Consider the following 20700-nt stretch of genomic DNA (forward strand, 5'->3'; position numbering starts at 1 on the left):
CAGGTCTAAATGTGTAGAATCTGGTGTCAGGTCTAAATGTGTAGAATCTGGTGTCAGGTCTAAATGTATAGAATCTGGTGTCAGGTTTAAATGTGTAGAACCTGGTGTCAGGTCTAAATGTGTAGAATCTGGTGTCAGGTCTAAATGTGTATAATCTGGTGTCAGGTCTAAATGTGTAGAATCTGGTGTCAGGTCTAAATGTGTAGAATCTGTTGTCAGGTCTAAATGTGTAGAATCTGGTGTCAGGTCTAAATGTGTAGAATCTGGTGTCAGGTCTAAATGTGTAGAATCTGGTGTCAGGTCTAAATGTGTAGAATCTGGTGTCAGGTCTAAATGTGTAGAATCTGGTGTCAGGTCTAAATGTGTAGAATCTGGTGTCAGGTCTAAATGTGTAGAATCTGGTGTCAGGTCTAAATGTGTAGAATCTGGTGTCAGGTCTAAATGTGTAGAATCTGGTGTCAGGTCTAAATGTGTAGAATCTGATGTCAGGTCTAAATGTGTAGAATCTGGTGTCAGTTCTAAATGTGTAGAATCTGGTGTCCGGTCTAAATGTGTAGAATCTGGTGTCAGGTCTAAATGTGTATAATCTGGTGTCAGGTCTAAATGTGTAGAATCTGGTGTCAGGTCTAAATGTGTAGAATCTGGTGTCAGGTCTAAATGTGTAGAATCTGGTGTCAGGTCTAAATGTGTAGAATCTGGTGTCAGGTCTAAATGTGTAGAATCTGGTGTCAGGTCTAAATGTGTAGAATCTGGTGTCAGGTCTAAATGTGTAGAATCTGGTGTCAGGTCTAAATGTGTAGAATCTGGTGTCAGGTCTAAATGTGTAGAATCTGGTGTCAGGTCTAAATGTGTAGAATCTGGTGTCAGGTCTAAATGTGTAGAATCTGGTGTCAGGTCTAAATGTGTATAATCTGGTGTCAGGTCTAAATGTGTAGAATCTGGTGTCAGGTCTAAATGTGTAGAATCTGGTGTCAGGTCTAAATGTGTAGAATCTGGTGTCAGGTCTAAATGTGTAGAATCTGGTGTCAGGTCTAAATGTGTAGAATCTGGTGTCAGGTCTAAATGTGTAGAATCTGGTGTCAGGTCTAAATGTGTAGAATCTGGTGTCAGGTCTAAATGTGTATAATCTGGTGTCAGGTCTAAATGTGTAGAATCTGGTGTCAGGTCTAAATGTGTAGAATCTGGTGTCAGGTCTAAATGTGTAGAATCTGGTGTCAGGTCTAAATGTGTAGAATCTGGTGTCAGGTTTAAATGTGTAGAATCTGGTGTCAGGTCTAAATGTGTAGAATCTGGTGTCAGGTCTAAATGTGTAAATCTAAATGTCTAATCAGGTCTAAATGTGTAGAATCTGGTGTCAGGTCTAAATGTGTAGAATCTGGTGTCAGGTCTAAATGTGTAGAATCTGGTGTCAGGTCTAAATGTGTAGAATCTGGTGTCAGGTCTAAATGTGTAGAATCTGGTGTCAGGTTTAAATGTGTAGAATCTGGTGTCAGGTCCAAATGTGTATAATCTGGTGTCAGGTCTAAATGTGTAGAATCTGGTGTCAGGTCTAAATGTGTAGAATCTGGTGTCAGGTCTAAATGTGTAGAATCTGGTGTCAGGTCTAAATGTGTAGAATCTGGTGTCAGGTCTAAATGTATAGAATCTGGTGTCAGGTTTAAATGTGTAGAACCTGGTGTCAGGTCTAAATGTGTAGAATCTGGTGTCAGGTCTAAATGTGTAGAATCTGGTGTCAGGTCTAAATGTGTAGAATCTGGTGTCAGGTCTAAATGTGTAGAATCTGTTGTCAGGTCTAAATGTGTAGAATCTGGTGTCAGGTCTAAATGTGTAGAATCTGGTGTCAGGTCTAAATGTGTAGAATCTGGTGTCAGGTCTAAATGTGTAGAATCTGGTGTCAGGTCTAAATGTGTAGAATCTGGTGTCAGGTCTAAATGTGTAGAATCTGGTGTCAGGTCTAAATGTGTAGAATCTGGTGTCAGGTCTAAATGTGTAGAATCTGGTGTCAGGTCTAAATGTGTAGAATCTGGTGTCAGGTCTAAATGTGTAGAATCTGATGTCAGGTCTAAATGTGTAGAATCTGGTGTCAGGTCTAAATGTGTAGAATCTGGTGTCAGGTTTAAATGTGTAGAATCTGGTGTCAGGTCTAAATGTGTAGAATCTGGTGTCAGGTCTAAATGTGTAAATCTAAATGTCTAATCAGGTCTAAATGTGTAGAATCTGGTGTCAGGTCTAAATGTGTAGAATCTGGTGTCAGGTCTAAATGTGTAGAATCTGGTGTCAGGTCTAAATGTGTAGAATCTGGTGTCAGGTCTAAATGTGTAGAATCTGGTGTCAGGTTTAAATGTGTAGAATCTGGTGTCAGGTCCAAATGTGTATAATCTGGTGTCAGGTCTAAATGTGTAGAATCTGGTGTCAGGTCTAAATGTGTAGAATCTGGTGTCAGGTCTAAATGTGTAGAATCTGGTGTCAGGTCTAAATGTGTAGAATCTGGTGTCAGGTCTAAATGTATAGAATCTGGTGTCAGGTTTAAATGTGTAGAACCTGGTGTCAGGTCTAAATGTGTAGAATCTGGTGTCAGGTCTAAATGTGTATAATCTGGTGTCAGGTCTAAATGTGTAGAATCTGGTGTCAGGTCTAAATGTGTAGAATCTGTTGTCAGGTCTAAATGTGTAGAATCTGGTGTCAGGTCTAAATGTGTAGAATCTGGTGTCAGGTCTAAATGTGTAGAATCTGGTGTCAGGTCTAAATGTGTAGAATCTGGTGTCAGGTCTAAATGTGTAGAATCTGGTGTCAGGTCTAAATGTGTAGAATCTGGTGTCAGGTCTAAATGTGTAGAATCTGGTGTCAGGTCTAAATGTGTAGAATCTGGTGTCAGGTCTAAATGTGTAGAATCTGGTGTCAGGTCTAAATGTGTAGAATCTGATGTCAGGTCTAAATGTGTAGAATCTGGTGTCAGTTCTAAATGTGTAGAATCTGGTGTCCGGTCTAAATGTGTAGAATCTGGTGTCAGGTCTAAATGTGTATAATCTGGTGTCAGGTCTAAATGTGTAGAATCTGGTGTCAGGTCTAAATGTGTAGAATCTGGTGTCAGGTCTAAATGTGTAGAATCTGGTGTCAGGTCTAAATGTGTAGAATCTGGTGTCAGGTCTAAATGTGTAGAATCTGGTGTCAGGTCTAAATGTGTAGAATCTGGTGTCAGGTCTAAATGTGTAGAATCTGGTGTCAGGTCTAAATGTGTAGAATCTGGTGTCAGGTCTAAATGTGTATAATCTGGTGTCAGGTCTAAATGTGTAGAATCTGGTGTCAGGTCTAAATGTGTAGAATCTGGTGTCAGGTCTAAATGTGTAGAATCTGGTGTCAGGTCTAAATGTGTATAATCTGGTGTCAGGTCTAAATGTGTAGAATCTGGTGTCAGGTCTAAATGTGTAGAATCTGGTGTCAGGTCTAAATGTGTAGAATCTGGTGTCAGGTCTAAATGTGTAGAATCTGGTGTCAGGTCTAAATGTGTAGAATCTGGTGTCAGGTCTAAATGTGTAGAATCTGGTGTCAGGTCTAAATGTGTAGAATCTGGTGTCAGGTCTAAATGTGTATAATCTGGTGTCAGGTCTAAATGTGTAGAATCTGGTGTCAGGTCTAAATGTGTAGAATCTGGTGTCAGGTCTAAATGTGTAGAATCTGGTGTCAGGTCTAAATGTGTAGAATCTGGTGTCAGGTCTAAATGATGTAATCATCTCCGTGTCTCCTCCCCCTCCCCCTCCTCTCTCCTCAGCCCATCCCACCTCCTTCCACTCTGCTCCTCCCCCCCTCCCCCCGCTGGCCTCCACTCCTCCACAATACACCACCTCCTTCCTCTCCTCCCATCCTCCCCCTCTCTCTCTCCTCTCCTCCCATCCTCTCTCTCCTCTCTCCTCTCCTCCCCCGCTCTCTCCTCTCTCCTCTCCTCACCCTGTCTTCTCTCCTCCCCTCTCTCCTCTCCCCCCCTCTCGCCCTCGCGCCTCCTCCACACCTCTCTCGTCTCCTCACGTCAATCTTTCCCGTATCGTCTCGTCTCCTCCTCCTCCCGTGATGTCGCCTCCTGCCTCCTCGCTCGCTCTCTCCTCTCCTGCTCCTGTTTCATCTCCTCTCATTTCACCTCCTCTCTCGCCTCCTCCTCTCCTCTCCTCTCCTCCCCTCTCCTCTCCTTCCCTCTCCTCTCATCCTTTTTCTTCTCCTCCTGTTTCCTCCCCTCTCATTTCACCTCCTCTCTCGCCTCCCCCTCTCTCTCCTCTCCCCTCTCGCCCTCGCGCCTCCTCCTCTCGCGCCTCCTCCTCTCGCGCCTCCTCCTCTCTTGTCTCCTCTCCACCCCTCTCCTCTCCTCCCCTCTCCTCTCCTCCCCTCTCGTCTCTCTCCAGCCTGGTCAACGTTATCTCTCTGGCCATGTCCGTCGATCAGTCCTTCTCCTTCTCGCCCCCTCAGCGGCCCCCAAACTCCTCCTCTACTTCTCCCTCTCCCGTCCCCCTCATGGCGCCTCCCCTCCCCTCCCCCGCTCCCTCCTCCCTCTCTTCGCCTCTCGCTCCTCCCGTCCCCCAAACCTCTGCGTCGTCCTCCTCCTCCCCCCCTCCTCCAACTCCTCCTCCCTCCCTGCTCCCCCATCACCGCACTGAGTCGGCTCCTTGTCCTCCAGAACAGCAGGGGGCAGAAGCAGCAGCTACCACAGCGGGCCAGGTGAGGTTAGACACACAGACAGCGCGGGCACACCTGAACTTCCATGCGCGGCCAAAATAAGCTGTCTGCCGCCGGGTGGAGCTTCATTTCCATCCATCCATTGTCTAAAAACCCGGAAAAGAGACGCCGACAGACAGCTTATTTTGTCCACGCATGGAATCCTAGGTCTGCTTACATCCACTCACACACTTCACTAGGTCACTTCACTAGGTCTGCTTACATCCACTCACACACTTCACTAGGTCACTTCACTAGGTCTGCTTACATCCACTCACACACTTCACTAGGTCACTTCACTAGGTCTGCTTACATCCACTCACCCACTTCACTTCTAAATTAAGTCAAGTCAAGTCCCCTTTATTTATATAGCACATGTAAAAACAACAGAAGTTGACCCAAAGTGCTTTCCATATAAAAATTACATATACAAATACATACAAAATTAAAATAAACGTTTAGCAATACTTCATATAAGAAAAATACAATATAACAACATTTCAAGGAACATGAAACAACAAATAGCCTACTAATTACTAATTACAATTACAAAGAGGTTTAGAACGTTCACATAACTAGGAGCTGAAGGCAATGGAGAAAAGGTGAGTTTTTAGGGAGGATTTGAAACTTTCGATGGTTGGGCTGGATTTGATGTGTAGTAGGAGACTATTCCAGAGTTTGGGGGCAATTACTGAAAAGGCCCCTTAGGGACCTGTCCCTTAGGTCACCTTTGTTTTTTTAAATGAAAGATCCATCATTTAGGGAAGATAGGCGGCTGGAGTAATTACGTAAATAATTCACCTCCTGCCAGAACAATGTTTATACCCATTACATTACCCAGTCACACAATGTTTATACCCAGTACATTACCCAGTCACACAATGTTTATACCCAGTACATTACCCAGTCACACAATGTTTATACCCAGTACATTACCCAGTCACACAATGGTTATACCCAGTACATTACCCAGTCACACAATGTTTATACCCAGTACATTCCATCCCCAAATATTCATTGTGTTAGTTAGACAGGTATGAGTGTATTGTCCTAAATGTCCTAAATGTGTCTCGTTGTGGTGAATGTCTCCAGGTTACAGCAGATTAAATAAATGTGTCTCGTTGTGGTGAATGTCTCCAGGTTACAGCAGATTAAATAAATGTGTATTTTTGTGGTGAATGTCTCCAGATTACAGCAGATTAAATAAATGTGTCTTGTTGTGGTGAATGTCTCCAGGTTACAGCAGATTCCAGCTCAGAGCCTCTGGAGAGCCAACAATCACACAGTCCAACATCACCCCCTCCTGGTGAGACTCTGTTATTACACCTTTTTCATGTAGCCTGGCGCGGCCAGACTCATATAGCGAGGCATGTGGCCTGGCGCCTCCAGACTCACAGAGAGGCATGTGGCCTGGCGCCTCCAGACTCACAGCGAGGCATGTAGCCTGGCGCCTCCAGACTCACAGCGAGGCATGTGGCCTCATGGCGCCTCCAGACTCACAGCGAGGCATGTGACCTGGCGCCTCCAGACTCATAGCGAGGCATGTGGCCTCATGGCGCCTCCAGACTCACAGCGAGGCATGTGGCGCCTCCAGACTCACAGCGAGGAATGTGGCCTCATGGCGCCTCCAGACTCACAGCGAGGCATGTGGCCTGGCGCCTCCAGACTCATAGCGAGGCATGTGGCGCCTCCAGACTCACAGCGAGGCATGTGGCGCCTCCAGACTCACAGCGAGGCATGTGGCCTGGCGCCTCCAGACTCACAGAGAGGCATGTGGCCTGGCGCCTCCAGACTCACAGCGAGGCATGTGGCCTGGCGCCTCCAGACTCACAGAGAGGCATGTGGCCTGGCGCCTCCAGACTCATAGCGAGGCATGTGGCGCCTCCAGACTCATAGCGAGGCATGTGGCCTCATGGCGCCTCCAGACTCACAGCAAGGCATGTGGCCTGGCGCCTCCAGACTCACAGCGAGGCATGTGGCCTGGCGCCTCCAGACTCATAGAGAGGCATGTGGCCTGGCGCCTCCAGACTCATAGCGAGGCATGTGGCCTCATGGCGCCTCCAGACTCACAGCGAGGCATGTGGCCTGGCGCCTCCAGACTCACAGCGAGGCATGTGGCCTGGCGCCTCCAGACTCACAGAGAGGCATGTGGCCTGGCGCCTCCAGACTCATAGTGAGGCATGTGGCCTGGCGCCTCCAGACTCACAGAGAGGCATGTAGCCTGGCGCCTCCAGACTCACAGCGAGGCATGTGGCCTGGCGCCTCCAGACTCACAGAGAGGCATGTAGCCTGGCGCCTCCAGACTCACAGCGAGGCATGTGGCGCCTCCAGACTCACAGAGAGGCATGTGGCGCCTCCAGACTCACAGCGAGGCATGTGGCCTGGTGCCTCCAGACTCACAGCGAGGCATGTGGCGCCTCCAGACTCACAGCGAGGCATGTGGCCTCATGGCGCCTCCAGACTCACAGCCAGGCATGTGGCCTGGCGCCTCCAGACTCACAGCGAGGCATGTGGCGTGGCGCCTCCAGACTCATAGGGAGGCATGTGGCCTGGCGCCTCCAGACTCACAGAGAGGCATGTGGCCTGGCGCCTCCAGACTCATAGTGAGGCATGTGGCCTCATGGCGCCTCCAGACTCACAGCGAGGCATGTGGCGCCTCCAGACTCACAGCGAGGCATGTGGCCTGGCGCCTCCAGACTCACAGAGAGGCATGTGGCGCCTCCAGACTCACAGCGAGGCATGTGGCCTGGTGCCTCCAGACTCACAGAGAGGCATGTGGCGCCTCCAGACTCACAGCGAGACATGTGGTCTGGCGCCTCCAGACTCACAGAGAGGCATGTGGCCTGGCGCCTCCAGACTCATAGCGAGGCATGTGGCCTGGCGCCTCCAGACTCATAGCGAGGCATGTGGCCTCATGGCGCCTCCAGACTCACAGAGAGGCATGTGGCCTGGCGCCTCCAGACTCACAGAGAGGCATGTGGCCTCATGGCGCCTCCAGACTCATAGCGAGGCATGTGGCCTCATGGCGCCTCCAGACTCACAGCGAGGCATGTGGCGCCTCCAGACTCACAGCGAGGCATGTGGCCTGGCGCCTCCAGACTCACAGCGAGGCATGTAGCCTGGCGCCTCCAGACTCACAGCGAAGCATGTGGCCTGGCGCCTCCAGACTCACAGCGAGGCATGTGGCCTCATGGCGCCTCCAGACTCATAGCGAGGCATGTAGCCTGGCGCCTCCAGACTCACAGCGAGGCATGTGGCCTGGCGCCTCCAGACTCACAGCGAGGCATGTGGCCTGGCGCCTCCAGACTCACAGCGAGGCATGTGGCGGCGCCTCCAGACTCACAGCGAGTCATGTGGCCTGGCGCCTCCAGACTCACAGCGAGTCATGTGGCGCCTCCAGACTCACAGCGAGGCATGTGGCCTGGCGCCTCCAGACTCACAGCGAGGCATGTGGCCTCATGGCGCCTCCAGACTCACAGCGAGCCATGTGGCCTGGCGCCTCCAGACTCACAGCGAGGCATGTGGCCTGGTGCCTCCAGACTCACAGCGAGTCATGTGGCCTGGCGCCTCCAGACTCACAGCGAGGCATGTGGCCTCATGGCGCCTCCAGACTCACAGCGAGGCATGTGGCCTCATGGCGCCTCCAGACTCACAGCGAGCCATGTGGCCTGGCGCCTCCAGACTCACAGCGAGGCATGTGGCCTGGTGCCTCCAGACTCACAGCGAGTCATGTGGCCTGGCGCCTCCAGACTCACAGCGAGGCATGTGGCCTGGCGCCTCCAGACTCACAGCGAGGCATGTGGCCTCATGGCGCCTCCAGACTCACAGCGAGGCATGTGGCCTGGCGCCTCCAGACTCACAGCGAGGCATGTGGCCTCATGGCGCCTCCAGACTCACAGCGAGGCATGTGGCCTGGCGCCTCCAGACTCACAGCGAGGCATGTGGCCTGGCGCCTCCAGACTCATAGCGAGGCATGTGGCCTGGCGCCTCCAGACTCACAGCGAGGCATGTGGCCTGGCGCCTCCAGACTCACAGCGAGGCATGTGGCCTGGCGCCTCCAGACTCACAGCGAGGTGTGGCCTGGCGCCTCCAGACTCACAGAGAGGCATGTGGCCTGGCGCCTCCAGACTCACAGCGAGGCATGTGGCCTGGCGCCTCCAGACTCACAGCGAGGCATGTGGCCTCATGGCGCCTCCAGACTCACAGCGAGGCATGTGGCCTCATGGCGCCTCCAGACTCACAGCGAGGCATGTGGCCTCATGGCGCCTCCAGACTCATAGCGAGGCATGTAGCCTGGCGCCTCCAGACTCACAGCGAGGCATGTGGCCTCATGGCGCCTCCAGACTCATATAGCGAGGCATGTAGCCTGGCGCCTCCAGACTCACAGCGAGGCATGTGGCCTCATGGCGCCTCCAGACTCACAGCGAGGCATGTGGCCTGGCGCCTCCAGACTCACAGCGAGGCATGTGGCCTGGCGCCTCCAGACTCACAGCGAGGCATGTGGCCTCATGGCGCCTCCAGACTCACAGCGAGGCATGTAGCCTGGCGCCTCTAGACTCACAGCGAGGCGGCGCCTCCAGACTCACAGCGAGGCGGCGCCTCCAGACTCACAGCGAGGCATGTGGCCTGGCGCCTCCAGACTCACAGCGAGGCATGTGGCCTCATGGCGCCTCCAGACTCACAGCGAGGCATGTGGCCTGGCGCCTCCAGACTCACAGCGAGGGTTCACTGACGCCCCCTCCCCGCATACATCTAAGCTACTTCAGCTATACATCCAAGATGGCACCTTTGAAATCGCCCTGAAGAAACAAATCGCTGGGCGTCCTGATTTAACCCATTCTGGGCGGGAACCCCTTTTGGTGTTTTAAAGCATTATGTTATACTTTAGCTTTGAGTTAAAAATAGCAGACCTACAAGCTAAAAATGTGGCGCAAATATTTGAATATATAGCCTATTCTTTCAGAGCGAATGTTTTTAACTCAAATCTTTGCTTCTGGGGGGGGGGACATATTTTCAGATGGGGGTCGGCGGCCAAATACATATATTTTTGGGGGTCCTTGACATGAAATATATTGAGAACCACTGACATAGAAATGGGTTTTTCAGAAAACTGTCATGATTTAGGTCTAAATCAGGGGTTCTCAACCCGTGGGTCGCGACCCCTCGGGGGGTCGCCAAAATATTTTAGGGGGTCCCCAAATTATTTTCAAAAAAAAAAAAAAAAAAAAAAAAAAAGATTTATTTTTTTTATTTTTTTTTCACGATTTTTCAAAAATAGCAGACCCGATCTGCTATTTTTCAACAGCTAAATTATAACAATGCTTAAAACACCAAAAGGGGTTCCCGCCCAAAATGGTTTAAGGTTATTGTAGCAGTCAATTTATATTGGGGGTCGGGAGGGGGCGGGGCGGGGGTCCCGAGACATTGCCAAAGCATTTCCGGGGGTCCCCGGCCAAAAACGTTGAGAACCCCTGGTCTAAATGATTTAATGGTTCCAAATACCCCGATTTTAACCCATTCAGATTCTATAAATGTCTTCTACATTCTGACAGTTTTCTGAAAAAGCTGTTTCTATGTCAGTGGTTCTTTCAAAAATAGCAGACCTACAAGCTTGTAGCGCGCCACTCGGTGGCGCGCTACAAGCTTGTAGATCTGCTATTTTTCAACAGCTAAAGCATAACATAATGCTAACACCAAAAGGGGTTCCCGCCCAAAAATGGGTTAAGGCGCTAGGAGTAGGAAATACTAATGCAACAGGCACTTCTCAATGATGCTGCCGCTGATTGGTCCGTCCCATGCAGCCCTGTAGCTGATTGGTCCGTTCCAGCCCCATAGCTACTGCTGATTGGTCCGTCCCGGCCACGGCCGTTTCTACACAGATCAGTGAGGCTGGATTGTGAATCAATAGCGCCCCCATCTGGCTGTGCACTGTCTCTAACTGTCTGTCTGTCTGTCTGTCTGTCTGTCTGTCTGTCTGTCTGTCTGTCTGTCTGTCTCTACAGAGAGGACAGTGGGTCGTTTCCAGGTCACTCCCAGTAAGATCAAAGCGCTCTCGGACCCTAAACAATTAGACCACACCCCCACACCTCCAGACCACACCCCCAACGCTCCAGACCACATCCCCATCCCTGCAGAGTCAGCCGGTCCAACACCGCCCCCTCCTGGTGAGTTTGTGTTATTTTACATGTTTTATAATGAACCCGGTGTATTGGTTATCAACCCATAATCACCAGTAGGGGTCAGTATTGAGTCATCACTAAAATGTTATCACCAGTAGGTTACTGTTATCAGTAGGTTATATATAAAGGCTAGATGGCTCAAGGCGGAGTCTCTGACGTAGTTCACCCGGCGGCCATCTTGCTGAGGGGCTTCAGTACAGTATGTTCTATGGCAGCTCAAACAAACTCGAGTCATAACTCGCTCAAATGTTGACACATTTACAAACGGGTTGGTTTATTTAGCACACCTAAACCTAACCTTAACCCATGTCTAAGCAATGACTAGTCTAAACTAAGTATGCATCCCGTATGCGGATGTCTCTGACGTTTATAACAAGCCAAACCGTTTGAAATTCGGTTGAAAATGTAGCATGTTATTGTTATTTAAAAAGTACATGCCCCATAGACACAATATTATGCTGCCCCGAGGTAAGATGGCCGCCACGTAGCAACGTCGCTCTCCATTGGCCAGAGGGCGTGAGAGCCATCTAGCTTTCTTATATATATCTATGGTTATCAACCCATAATCACCAGTAAGTTAGTGATCACTAGAGCCAGCAGGCTCGCCTGGAGCCGACTGCACGTATTCTGGAGCCGACTGCACGTTTACTGGCTGTGAAACACGGAAGTGAAATTACTGCTGCTGAAGTGAAAACATAGTGAAACTGACTTACGTGGTCGGTTAAGACTGATATGAGGTTAGGGGACTTACGTGGCCGGTTAAGACTGATATGAGGTTAGGGGACTTACGTGGCCGGTTAAGACTGATATGAGGTTAGGGGACTTATGTGGCCGGTTAAGACTGATATGAGGTTAGGGGACTTACGTGGCCGGTTAAGACTGATATGAGGTTAGGGGACTTACGTGGCCGGTTAAGACTGATATGAGGTTAGGGGACTTACGTGGTCGGTTAAGACTGATATGAGGTTAGGGGACTTACGTGGCCGGTTAAGACTGACATGAGGTTAGGGGACTTACGTGGCCGGTTAAGACTGATATGAGGTTAGGGGACTTACGTGGTCGGTTAAGACTGATATGAGGTTAGGGGACTTACGTGGCCGGTTAAGACTGATATGAGGTTAGGGGACTTACGTGGCCGGTTAAGACTGATATGAGGTTAGGGGACTTACGTGGCCGGTTAAGACTGATATGAGGTTAGGGGACTTACGTGGCCGGTTAAGACTGATATGAGGTTAGGGGACTTACGTGGCCGGTTAAGACTGGTATGAGGTTAGGGGACTTACGTGGTCGGTTAAGACTGATATGAGGTTAGGGGACTTACGTGGCCGGTTAAGACTGATATGAGGTTAGGGGACTTACGTGGCCGGTTAAGACTGATATGAGGTTAGGGGACTTACGTGGTCGGTTAAGACTGACATGAGGTTAGGGGACTTACGTGGCCGGTTAAGACTGACATGAGGTTAGGGGACTTACGTGGCCGGTTAAGACTGATATGAGGTTAGGGGACTTACGTGGCCGGTTAAGACTGATATGAGGTTAGGGGACTTACGTGGTCGGTTAAGACTGATATGAGGTTAGGGGACTTACGTGGCCGGTTAAGACTGATATGAGGTTAGGGGACTTACGTGGTCGGTTAAGACTGACATGAGGTTAGGGGACTTACGTGGCCGGTTAAGACTGACATGAGGTTAGGGGACTTACGTGGCCGGTTAAGACTGATATGAGGTTAGGGGACTTACGTGGCCGGTTAAGACTGATATGAGGTTAGGGGACTTACGTGGCCGGTTAAGACTGATATGAGGTTAGGGGACTTACGTGGCCGGTTAAGACTGATATGAGGTTAGGGGACTTACGTGGCCGGTTAAGACTGATATGAGGTTAGGGGACTTACGTGGCCGGTTAAGACTGATATGAGGTTAGGGGACTTACGTGGCCGGTTAAGACTGATATGAGGTTAGGGGACTTACGTGGTCGGTTAAGACTGATATGAGGTTAGGGGACTTACGTGGTCGGTTAAGACTGATATGAGGTTAGGGGACTTACGTGGTCGGTTAAGACTGACATGAGGTTAGGGGACTTACGTGGCCGGTTAAGACTGATATGAGGTTAGGGGACTTACGTGGTCGGTTAAGACTGATATGAGGTTAGGGGACTTACGTGGTCGGTTAAGACTGATATGAGGTTAGGGGACTTACGTGGCCGGTTAAGACTGATATGAGGTTAGTTAGGGGACTTACGTGGCCGGTTAAGACTGATATGAGGTTAGGGGACTTACGTGGCCGGTTAAGACTGATCTCCCCCTCCCCTGGCTACACCCCTCTCTGTCCTCTCTCTCTCTCTCTCTCTCTCTCTCTCTCTCTCTCTCCAGAGGTGTCTCCTCAGAGGACAGTGGGTCGTTTCCAGGTCACTCCCAGCAGCAAACCTCCAGACCACACCCCCACACCTCTAGACCACACCCCCACACCTCTAGACCACACCCGCACACCTCTAGACCACACCCGCACACCTCTAGACCACACCCCCAAACATCTAGACCACCCCCCCAAACATCTAGACCACACCCCCACACCTCTAGACCACACCCCCATCCCTGCGGAGTCCCGCCCTCCCCCGGTGGCCACTCCCACCGCCGGCTCCCCGCCTCCCTCGCTGACCAGCCAATCATCGGAGAGCAGCAGCAGCAGCAGCAGCGACACGGAGCCGAGCGAATCAGAGGACAGCGTCGGGACCATGATGCTCTGCTCGTCCAATCCCAGCCCAGGCGGAGTGGGAGGAGGGGCCGGGCCTGGCGGTAACCGTGACGACAGCGCCCTCCACTGGTCCAAGACGTTCCCCTGGGCGGAGCGCAGAGACAAGATGAGGGAAGGAAGCAAGGGAGCAGGAAACGACGAGGAGAAGAGGAGGAAGGAGACGAGGTTACAATTATTTATTATTGTTATGTCATCGCGATGCGACGCATTGTGAGCTTGTAGATCGGCTATTTTCAAAATATCTTGAACACATTTGAATTTGTGAATTGGGACATTCTGCAATATGAGTACTTTTACTGTACAATTTGAAGCCCATACTTTTGTACTTTTAAATTTTTAATACAGGACTTCTATTTGTAACAGAGTACATCTACATTGCAGTATTGATACTTTTACTTAAGTAAAACATTTGAGTACTTTTTCAACCACTGGTAAAAATAATACTATTAAGCGTACAATAATAAGATGATAAAGTTTTAAAATGGCTGCCGTGCTGAACTGTGCTGCTGGTTGGTCAGTCTGAAGGGGGAGGAGCCACAGGCGGATGGAGGCAGCAGGAGGCGGGGCATGCGGCGGCTCAGCATCAGCCTATGGGAGGGCACGGCCAGCAGCCCTCGCTCCGCCTCCTACCTCAGCTCGGACCAATCGGACGGCGAGGACGAGGAGATATGGACGGACCTGCAGGAGCTACGGGAAAGGTGATTGGCTGCTGTGGAGTTAACGGTTTCATGACATTAATTTTCATTTATTTGACCTCAATGTCACCCCCAAAAAACCCAGAACTTTGAGCATTCACTGGAATTTATGTGGTCTGGGGTATCATAGCTTCAAATTGACATATTGGTTGTTCAGTTTGACCCACCAGTTTTGGAGATATGGCTTATAGAGTAATGTCTTGCAGAGAAACAGCGAGTTGAGAAAACAGGCTTGAAAGGTTCACTTCTGTGGTCTCTAACATTACACCTAGCTACATGTTTAAGCATTTATTTCATATTTACATGTCTTCTGTGGTCTCTAACATTACACCTAGCTACATGTTTAAGCATTTATTTCATATTTACATGTCTTCTGTGGACTCTAACATTACACCTAGCTACATGTTTAAGCATTTATTTCATATTTACATGTCTTCTGTGGACTCTAACATTACACCTAGCTACATGTTTAAACATTTATTTCATATTTACATGTCTTCTGTGGACTCTAACATTACACCTAGCTACATGTTTAAGCATTCATTTCATATTTACATGTCTTCTGTGGTCTCTAACATTACACCTAGCTACATATTGAAGCATTTATTTCATATTTACATGTCTTCTGTGGTCTCTAACATTACACCTAGCTACATGTTGAAGCATTTATTTCATATTTACATGTCTTCTGTGGTCTCTAACATTACACCTAGCTACATGTTTAAGCATTAATTTCATATTTACATGTCTTCTGTGGTCTCTAACATTACACCTAGCTACATGTTGAAGCATTTATTTCATATTTACATGTCTTCTGTGGTCTCTAACATTACACCTAGCTACATGTTGAAGCATTTATTTCATATTTACATTAAATGTAAATATTAAATAAATGCTTAAACATTGTCGATTTCAGCTCTGACACTTATTTCAGACATGCTCTAGTATGTGAAGAGTCTGCCTGTGCTATTAACTCATTTTGGATAAAATATAAATACATTTAGTTTTGCTCCTCTGGTGAAAAGCTGGAGGTTGCACGATGGCAGGCTCTCAGTCAAATCTTTTTTTTCTTCATGTCCCAATCCCGGTAATCCACACAGACCATGGACGTGTGCACATAGACATCAAAGGGGGCTTCAGCTTAAAGAGTGATCCATGTCATACACACCTGCATCTCCACTAGCTTAAAGGACAACTTTAGTGTTTTTTCAACCAAGGTTCATGTTTTAGGTTGTTATTAGAGAAAGTAAAAGATGAGTGTTATTTTTTTTTCATTTGCTGCTTTCTTTTGTTTTAGGGATTTTAGCTGTTTTTGACAGGGGGGCGGGGGCATTCGAGCATGGGGCTAAATATGTATTTTTTTACAAAATGTTATAGCGATTTATTGTTTACTCTAGTCCTACTAAAAACCCCAAGAAATTACATCTCGTCACAAAAGATCACGAGATCTACTGAATGTGTCAAACTGACATATTGAGCCTATGACACACAGTGTGGCTTCCCCCCAGTAGGCCTCCTTCACATTCAGTAGATCCTGTGATCTTCTGTGGCCAGATGTCATTTCCTGGGGTATATTAGGACTATAGTAAATAATACAAAAATAAATCGCCATCATATTTTGTAAAGAAATACATATTTAGCCCCATGCTCGAATGCCCCCGCCCCCCTGTCAAAAAACGCTAAAATCCCTAAATCGAAAGAAAGCAGCAAATGATCATCTTTTACTTTCTCTAATAACAACATAAAACATGAACCTTGGTTGAAAAAAACTAAAGTTGTCCTTTAAAGAGTGCTGGGGTTGCGCTGTGGTTGCGCCCCCGAAAATAGCTGATCTACAAACTCTCAACGTGTCGCAGCGCGACACGTTGAGAGCTTGTAGATCAGCATTTTTTTGCTATTTTTGTCCAAAAGTGCCCTCTTACGGGATTGCAGCCCCTGGCCTCTCTAACCCTCTGTCCCTGACGCAGACACCAGTCGGAGGTGATCGCCCTGCAGGTGAAGCAGAAGAGAGAGATCGAGTCTCTGTACGAGAGGATGGGCAAGGCCCCGCCCCCGGGCATCGTGGCGCCCGCCGCCATGCTCAACACGCGGCAGAGACGAGTGCCCAAGACGCTGTACAACTCGCCCCCGCAGCGCAGCATGCTGGCTCCCCCCGCAGGTAGGGAGGACTCACTGCACCGCACATATTTCTGCAGGCAATACTCCAAACCATAGATATTTAAAAAATAGATGCCTCATTGGCTGCTGCAGTTCGTTGGAGCCATGTGTGTTGACGGGAGGGGCGGAAGAATTTACACTGGTACGCCGGAAGAGTGGACGGCACAATATGGCACGTTGCCACTCATGTGACTACTGGCCAATCACAGCGTATCTTTTCTGGGACTTATCAGACCCGAACATGCACTCTGTGAGGCACACTCATGCTTCCGCGGGGGGGGGGGGGGGGGGGGGGGCTTCACAAAGGAATCTCGGGAATATGTTGCCCTCCCTTGAGCACATACGCTCCAGAGCCGAAAGGGGCGTCTACCTTTATATGTCTATGCTCCAAACAAACCCAATCTCTGTTCGCCCATGGTTACGCAATAAGAGCTAAATGACATCTGAACAGTGTTGGGAAAGTTCATTTATTTTATGAACTAGTTCAGTTCACAGTTCAGAAATTTAAAAAGGAACTAGTTCTGTTCATAGTTCCTAATTCAACATTTTGAACTAAAGTTCATGGTTCCAAAAAATGAACTATTTTAGTTCTTTTTCGTTATTTTTTCTTTTTTTCCCCGGGGGGGGGGGGGGGGGGGGGGGGGGTCCAGGAACGCGCCCAGGGTGCCTACCCGGTTCTGGCGAGCCGCCCCACGTCCGAAACGGTTGAGAAATTGGTCAGAGTTACCGTGTGCCCGGTGGTTGCACCACTCAGTTCACACGGGTGTGATTTTCTTTTTTACATTTTGGGAAAAAAATAGCTCTTTGCAATGTGAAATGCCACCGAATTTAAGGATTAATCCTTTTCCTTGTCTTTATTATGGGCCAACTTGTGAAAGCTACACGCTTTTATTGTGAAGGGTCTCAGTTCTTACAGCCTGCAAGCTCACAGCCTCACAGCCTACAAGCTCACAACGCGTTGCGTCCGCAACGCGTTGTGAGCTTGTAGATCAACTATTTTCAGCATGGAACACGTGTACGACGAAGAATAAATCAGGCATCACTGCGCTTCTGTGGAGGGAGGGAGATATATTTTGTTGGCCGAACGAGGCGATCATGTATGGACAGTTGGACACATATACCTCATCGACGCAAAAATAACAAGCAATTGGAATCTATTTTCCGTGGCACATTATAAACACGTTTACTTTACCTCCTCAGTGTTTGGGTCGGGACATGTAGGACTGTATGTGTCTGCTGTCTGCGTGCATATGCGTGCTGCGCGCTCCAGTGAAATTGTGCGGCTTGAGAAAGATTAGTTAATTTGTGTTGGATAACGGCCTATTGGTGGATTTTCCGCTAGATATTAAGGACTGGTTAGGGTGTGTTTTAGCGGGGGTTTCGCCTGGAAGGCTCACTCACTTTTGAACGAAGTTGAACGTGAGAAAGTGACGTTCACACACGCCAGAAATGAACGCGTTCACAATGACGTTCATCAGGCATAAATACAGTACGTTCAGTTCACGTTCAGCCGAAATAGGAACGCATTCGTGAACTATCGTTCTTTGAACGCGTTCGGGTACAACACTGCATCTGAAGAATGTGCGTGTTTCCAATAATAGGCATGGCGGGCATGTGTATGACGTCAATACTACATTATGATGTCAGACATGTACATATTTGGACAAAGTATCGGGCCAAGCTGCCTGCCGTCCGTTGACTTCCAGTATATAATGAAGGCTCTAAAAAGTTAATTTCCCCAAACGGCTGCAGCGTTACCTGCCGTACCAAACGATCCTCCCGAAGGACACATCGAGCGCGCTGTATGGATCTCAGGAGTCTGTTGTGTCCATCCCTTATCGTATCGTCTGGAGCGTGTGGTGTTCACAGCTCATGACCCACGGTGAAAGGGTGTAAAGCCACAGCTATCGGGGCGGCAGGAGACGGACGCCAGTGGCGGGAGCGATGACGACGACTATGCTGCGGCGCGTCCTGTCCCAGAAGGCTTTGCGGCAGGCGTTTTCGTTGCTGACGGTCGACGCGTCGGACCGCCGTCCCGTGGTGGCGTCTGCGGCGGCGTGCGGCCACCGCGCCAAACGCCCGTCCCCGTTCTCCACCGATCGGCGCCGGGCGTCAGGGACCGACGCCGCCACCGGCGGCAAGGCAGCCGGTCCACCACACCCAACATGGCAGCAGCAGCAGCGCCACCAACAGGCACCGCCAGGACATGACGCTCATCCCAGGTCGACTCCACCAACCCTGGCACCAAATGAACCGCATCCCAGGACCTTTCCTCCAACCCAGGCAGGACATGAATCTCATCCCAGCTTCACCTCTCAAACTCGGGCAGGGAACAATCGTGGGGCACAGTCTGCGACCGAGGTCTCCCCCGCGACCTCCTCCATATCTCCGGACCCTCCTCATCCTCCGGAGGTGAACCCTCCTGCATCCGTCCTCCTCCTCCCCCGGCAGGAGCAGGAAAGCAACAAGTCATCCGTGGGTCTATACCGGCGGTTCAGGAACGTCTTCCGGCAGTATGGCAAGGTGGCGAGCGCCGTGCACGCGGCCACGTCGTGCGTGTGGTACGGCGCCTTCTACTACGCGGCGGTGCGCGGCGTCAACCCCGTGCCGCTGCTGGAGCTCCTGGGCGTCCCGGACGCCGTGGTAGGTCTCCTGAGGGGCTCGTCGGCCCACCTGCTCACCGCCTACACCCTGTACCACATCAGCACGCCACTGCGCTGGTTCCTCACCCTGGGCGCCACGCCACTCACCGTCAGCTACCTGAGGAGGTGGGGCCTGATGGCCACGCCCCCCACCGTCTTCCAAGGAGAACGGAGCGGGAAAACGGAGGAGGAGGAGGAGGAGCGGACGGGAGGGATGTTTTCCGAGAGGACGACCAAGGAAAGACTCTCCAAGAAGATGGAGGAAACCAGAGATAAGCTGTCGGAGAAGATGGAGGAGACCAAAGACAAGCTGTCTGAGAAGATGGAAGAGACCAGAGGTAAGCTGTTGAATAAGATGGAGGAGAGCAGAGACAAGCTGACGGAGAAGATGGAGTTAACCAGAGACAAGCTGACGGAGAAGATGGAGGAAACGAAGGAAAAGCTGTCAGATAAACTGCAGGGAATTGAAGATCACGATGACCTCGTCTCTGTGGGAAAGTTGTTTTTCAGAAAGGAAACCGATTAGCGAATACAATTTACAGGCATCGCTTGGCTGTGAAAAAAATAATAAGCGGTTAGGTGGTTTGGGCGTCTAGTACGGATGCCTCTCTAGCGTCTCCCTAGGGAGGTCCTCGAGGCACGTCCCAATGGGAGGAGACCCCGGGGCAGACCAAGGACCAAATGGAGGGGGATTACATTTCTACACTGGCCCGAGAAAAGCTTTGGGATCCCCCATGAGGAAGCTGCTAATGTTGCTGTGGAGAGGGAAGGCTAGAAATCTTTCCTGGAACTGTTGCCCCGGCGACCCGACTCTGGATAAGCGGTTGAAGATGGATGGATGGATGAGATATTTCAATATCTCTCAATATGAGTGGGTTTGTTTCTAAACTAGGGGAGTGTGACCTGTCTGTCAATGTACTGTAGAGAGTAGGAGGTCCTGCACGCTGTCTTCACCTACATTAAACACAGAACATTTTGGTCCTGTTGACTCTCAGCTATGTTTCTCTCAGTTGGATCCAAACATTGTTCTGTGTTTATTTAAACAACGCTTTCTACTACTAAGCTGCACCCGATTCCTAGAACTAACTAGAAAACATCTCATTGATTCATGTCCCGAGAGGCACAGAATCGTAAATCATATATTACTGGGACAAGTGTTTGTCCCAATTAACTGCCAATCAAAGGGACTACTGGCCAATCACAGCACATCTTTATAACAGTCAATCACATCACTTCATTTCCGGGCCTGGACAGCTAGGTCACGTGATTTAAGGCTGATAACAGTCTGATTGATTGATTGATTGATTGATTGATTGATTGATTGATTGAATACTTTATTAACACTTTAATTGCCCGGAACTATTTAATGTAGCAGCTAACAATAGCCACAGCACTCGAGAGTCGATTGACAACAACGGGAGACAAGAATAAATCTATCGAGACTAGCGACTGGACCGCGGAGCGCCGTCTAACACAGGATCTTTTTTCAGAAAAAGACGGGATGATTTAGATCGCGATTTATGAACGTTTTAAGATTTTCGTTTTCATCAGCTAAACAGAGGAGGGAGTTTTTCGA

At 49.6% G+C, this 20700-nt stretch overlaps 1 protein-coding gene across 1 annotated transcript in view; it reads left to right on the plus strand.

Annotated features, from left to right (window-relative positions):
* LOC306918720 (serine/threonine-protein kinase WNK4-like) overlaps window positions 1-20700 on the plus strand; it is a gene marked incomplete at its 5' end in the record, with an annotated part of 79142 nt that overhangs the window by 55389 nt on the left and 3053 nt on the right. The window contains 7 exons of the mRNA XM_079531589.1: window positions 3770-4110; window positions 4603-4704; window positions 5938-6007; window positions 10704-10865; window positions 13249-13795; window positions 14149-14328; window positions 16293-16483. Of these exons, the coding sequence (XP_079387715.1) occupies window positions 3770-4110; window positions 4603-4704; window positions 5938-6007; window positions 10704-10865; window positions 13249-13795; window positions 14149-14328; window positions 16293-16483 (1593 nt within the window). The remainder of the gene's footprint in view (window positions 1-3769; window positions 4111-4602; window positions 4705-5937; window positions 6008-10703; window positions 10866-13248; window positions 13796-14148; window positions 14329-16292; window positions 16484-20700) is intronic.

This window comes from Electrona antarctica, assembly GCF_951216825.1.
Source record: "Electrona antarctica genome assembly, contig: scaffold_157, whole genome shotgun sequence".
Lineage (NCBI taxonomy): Eukaryota > Metazoa > Chordata > Actinopteri > Myctophiformes > Myctophidae > Electrona > Electrona antarctica.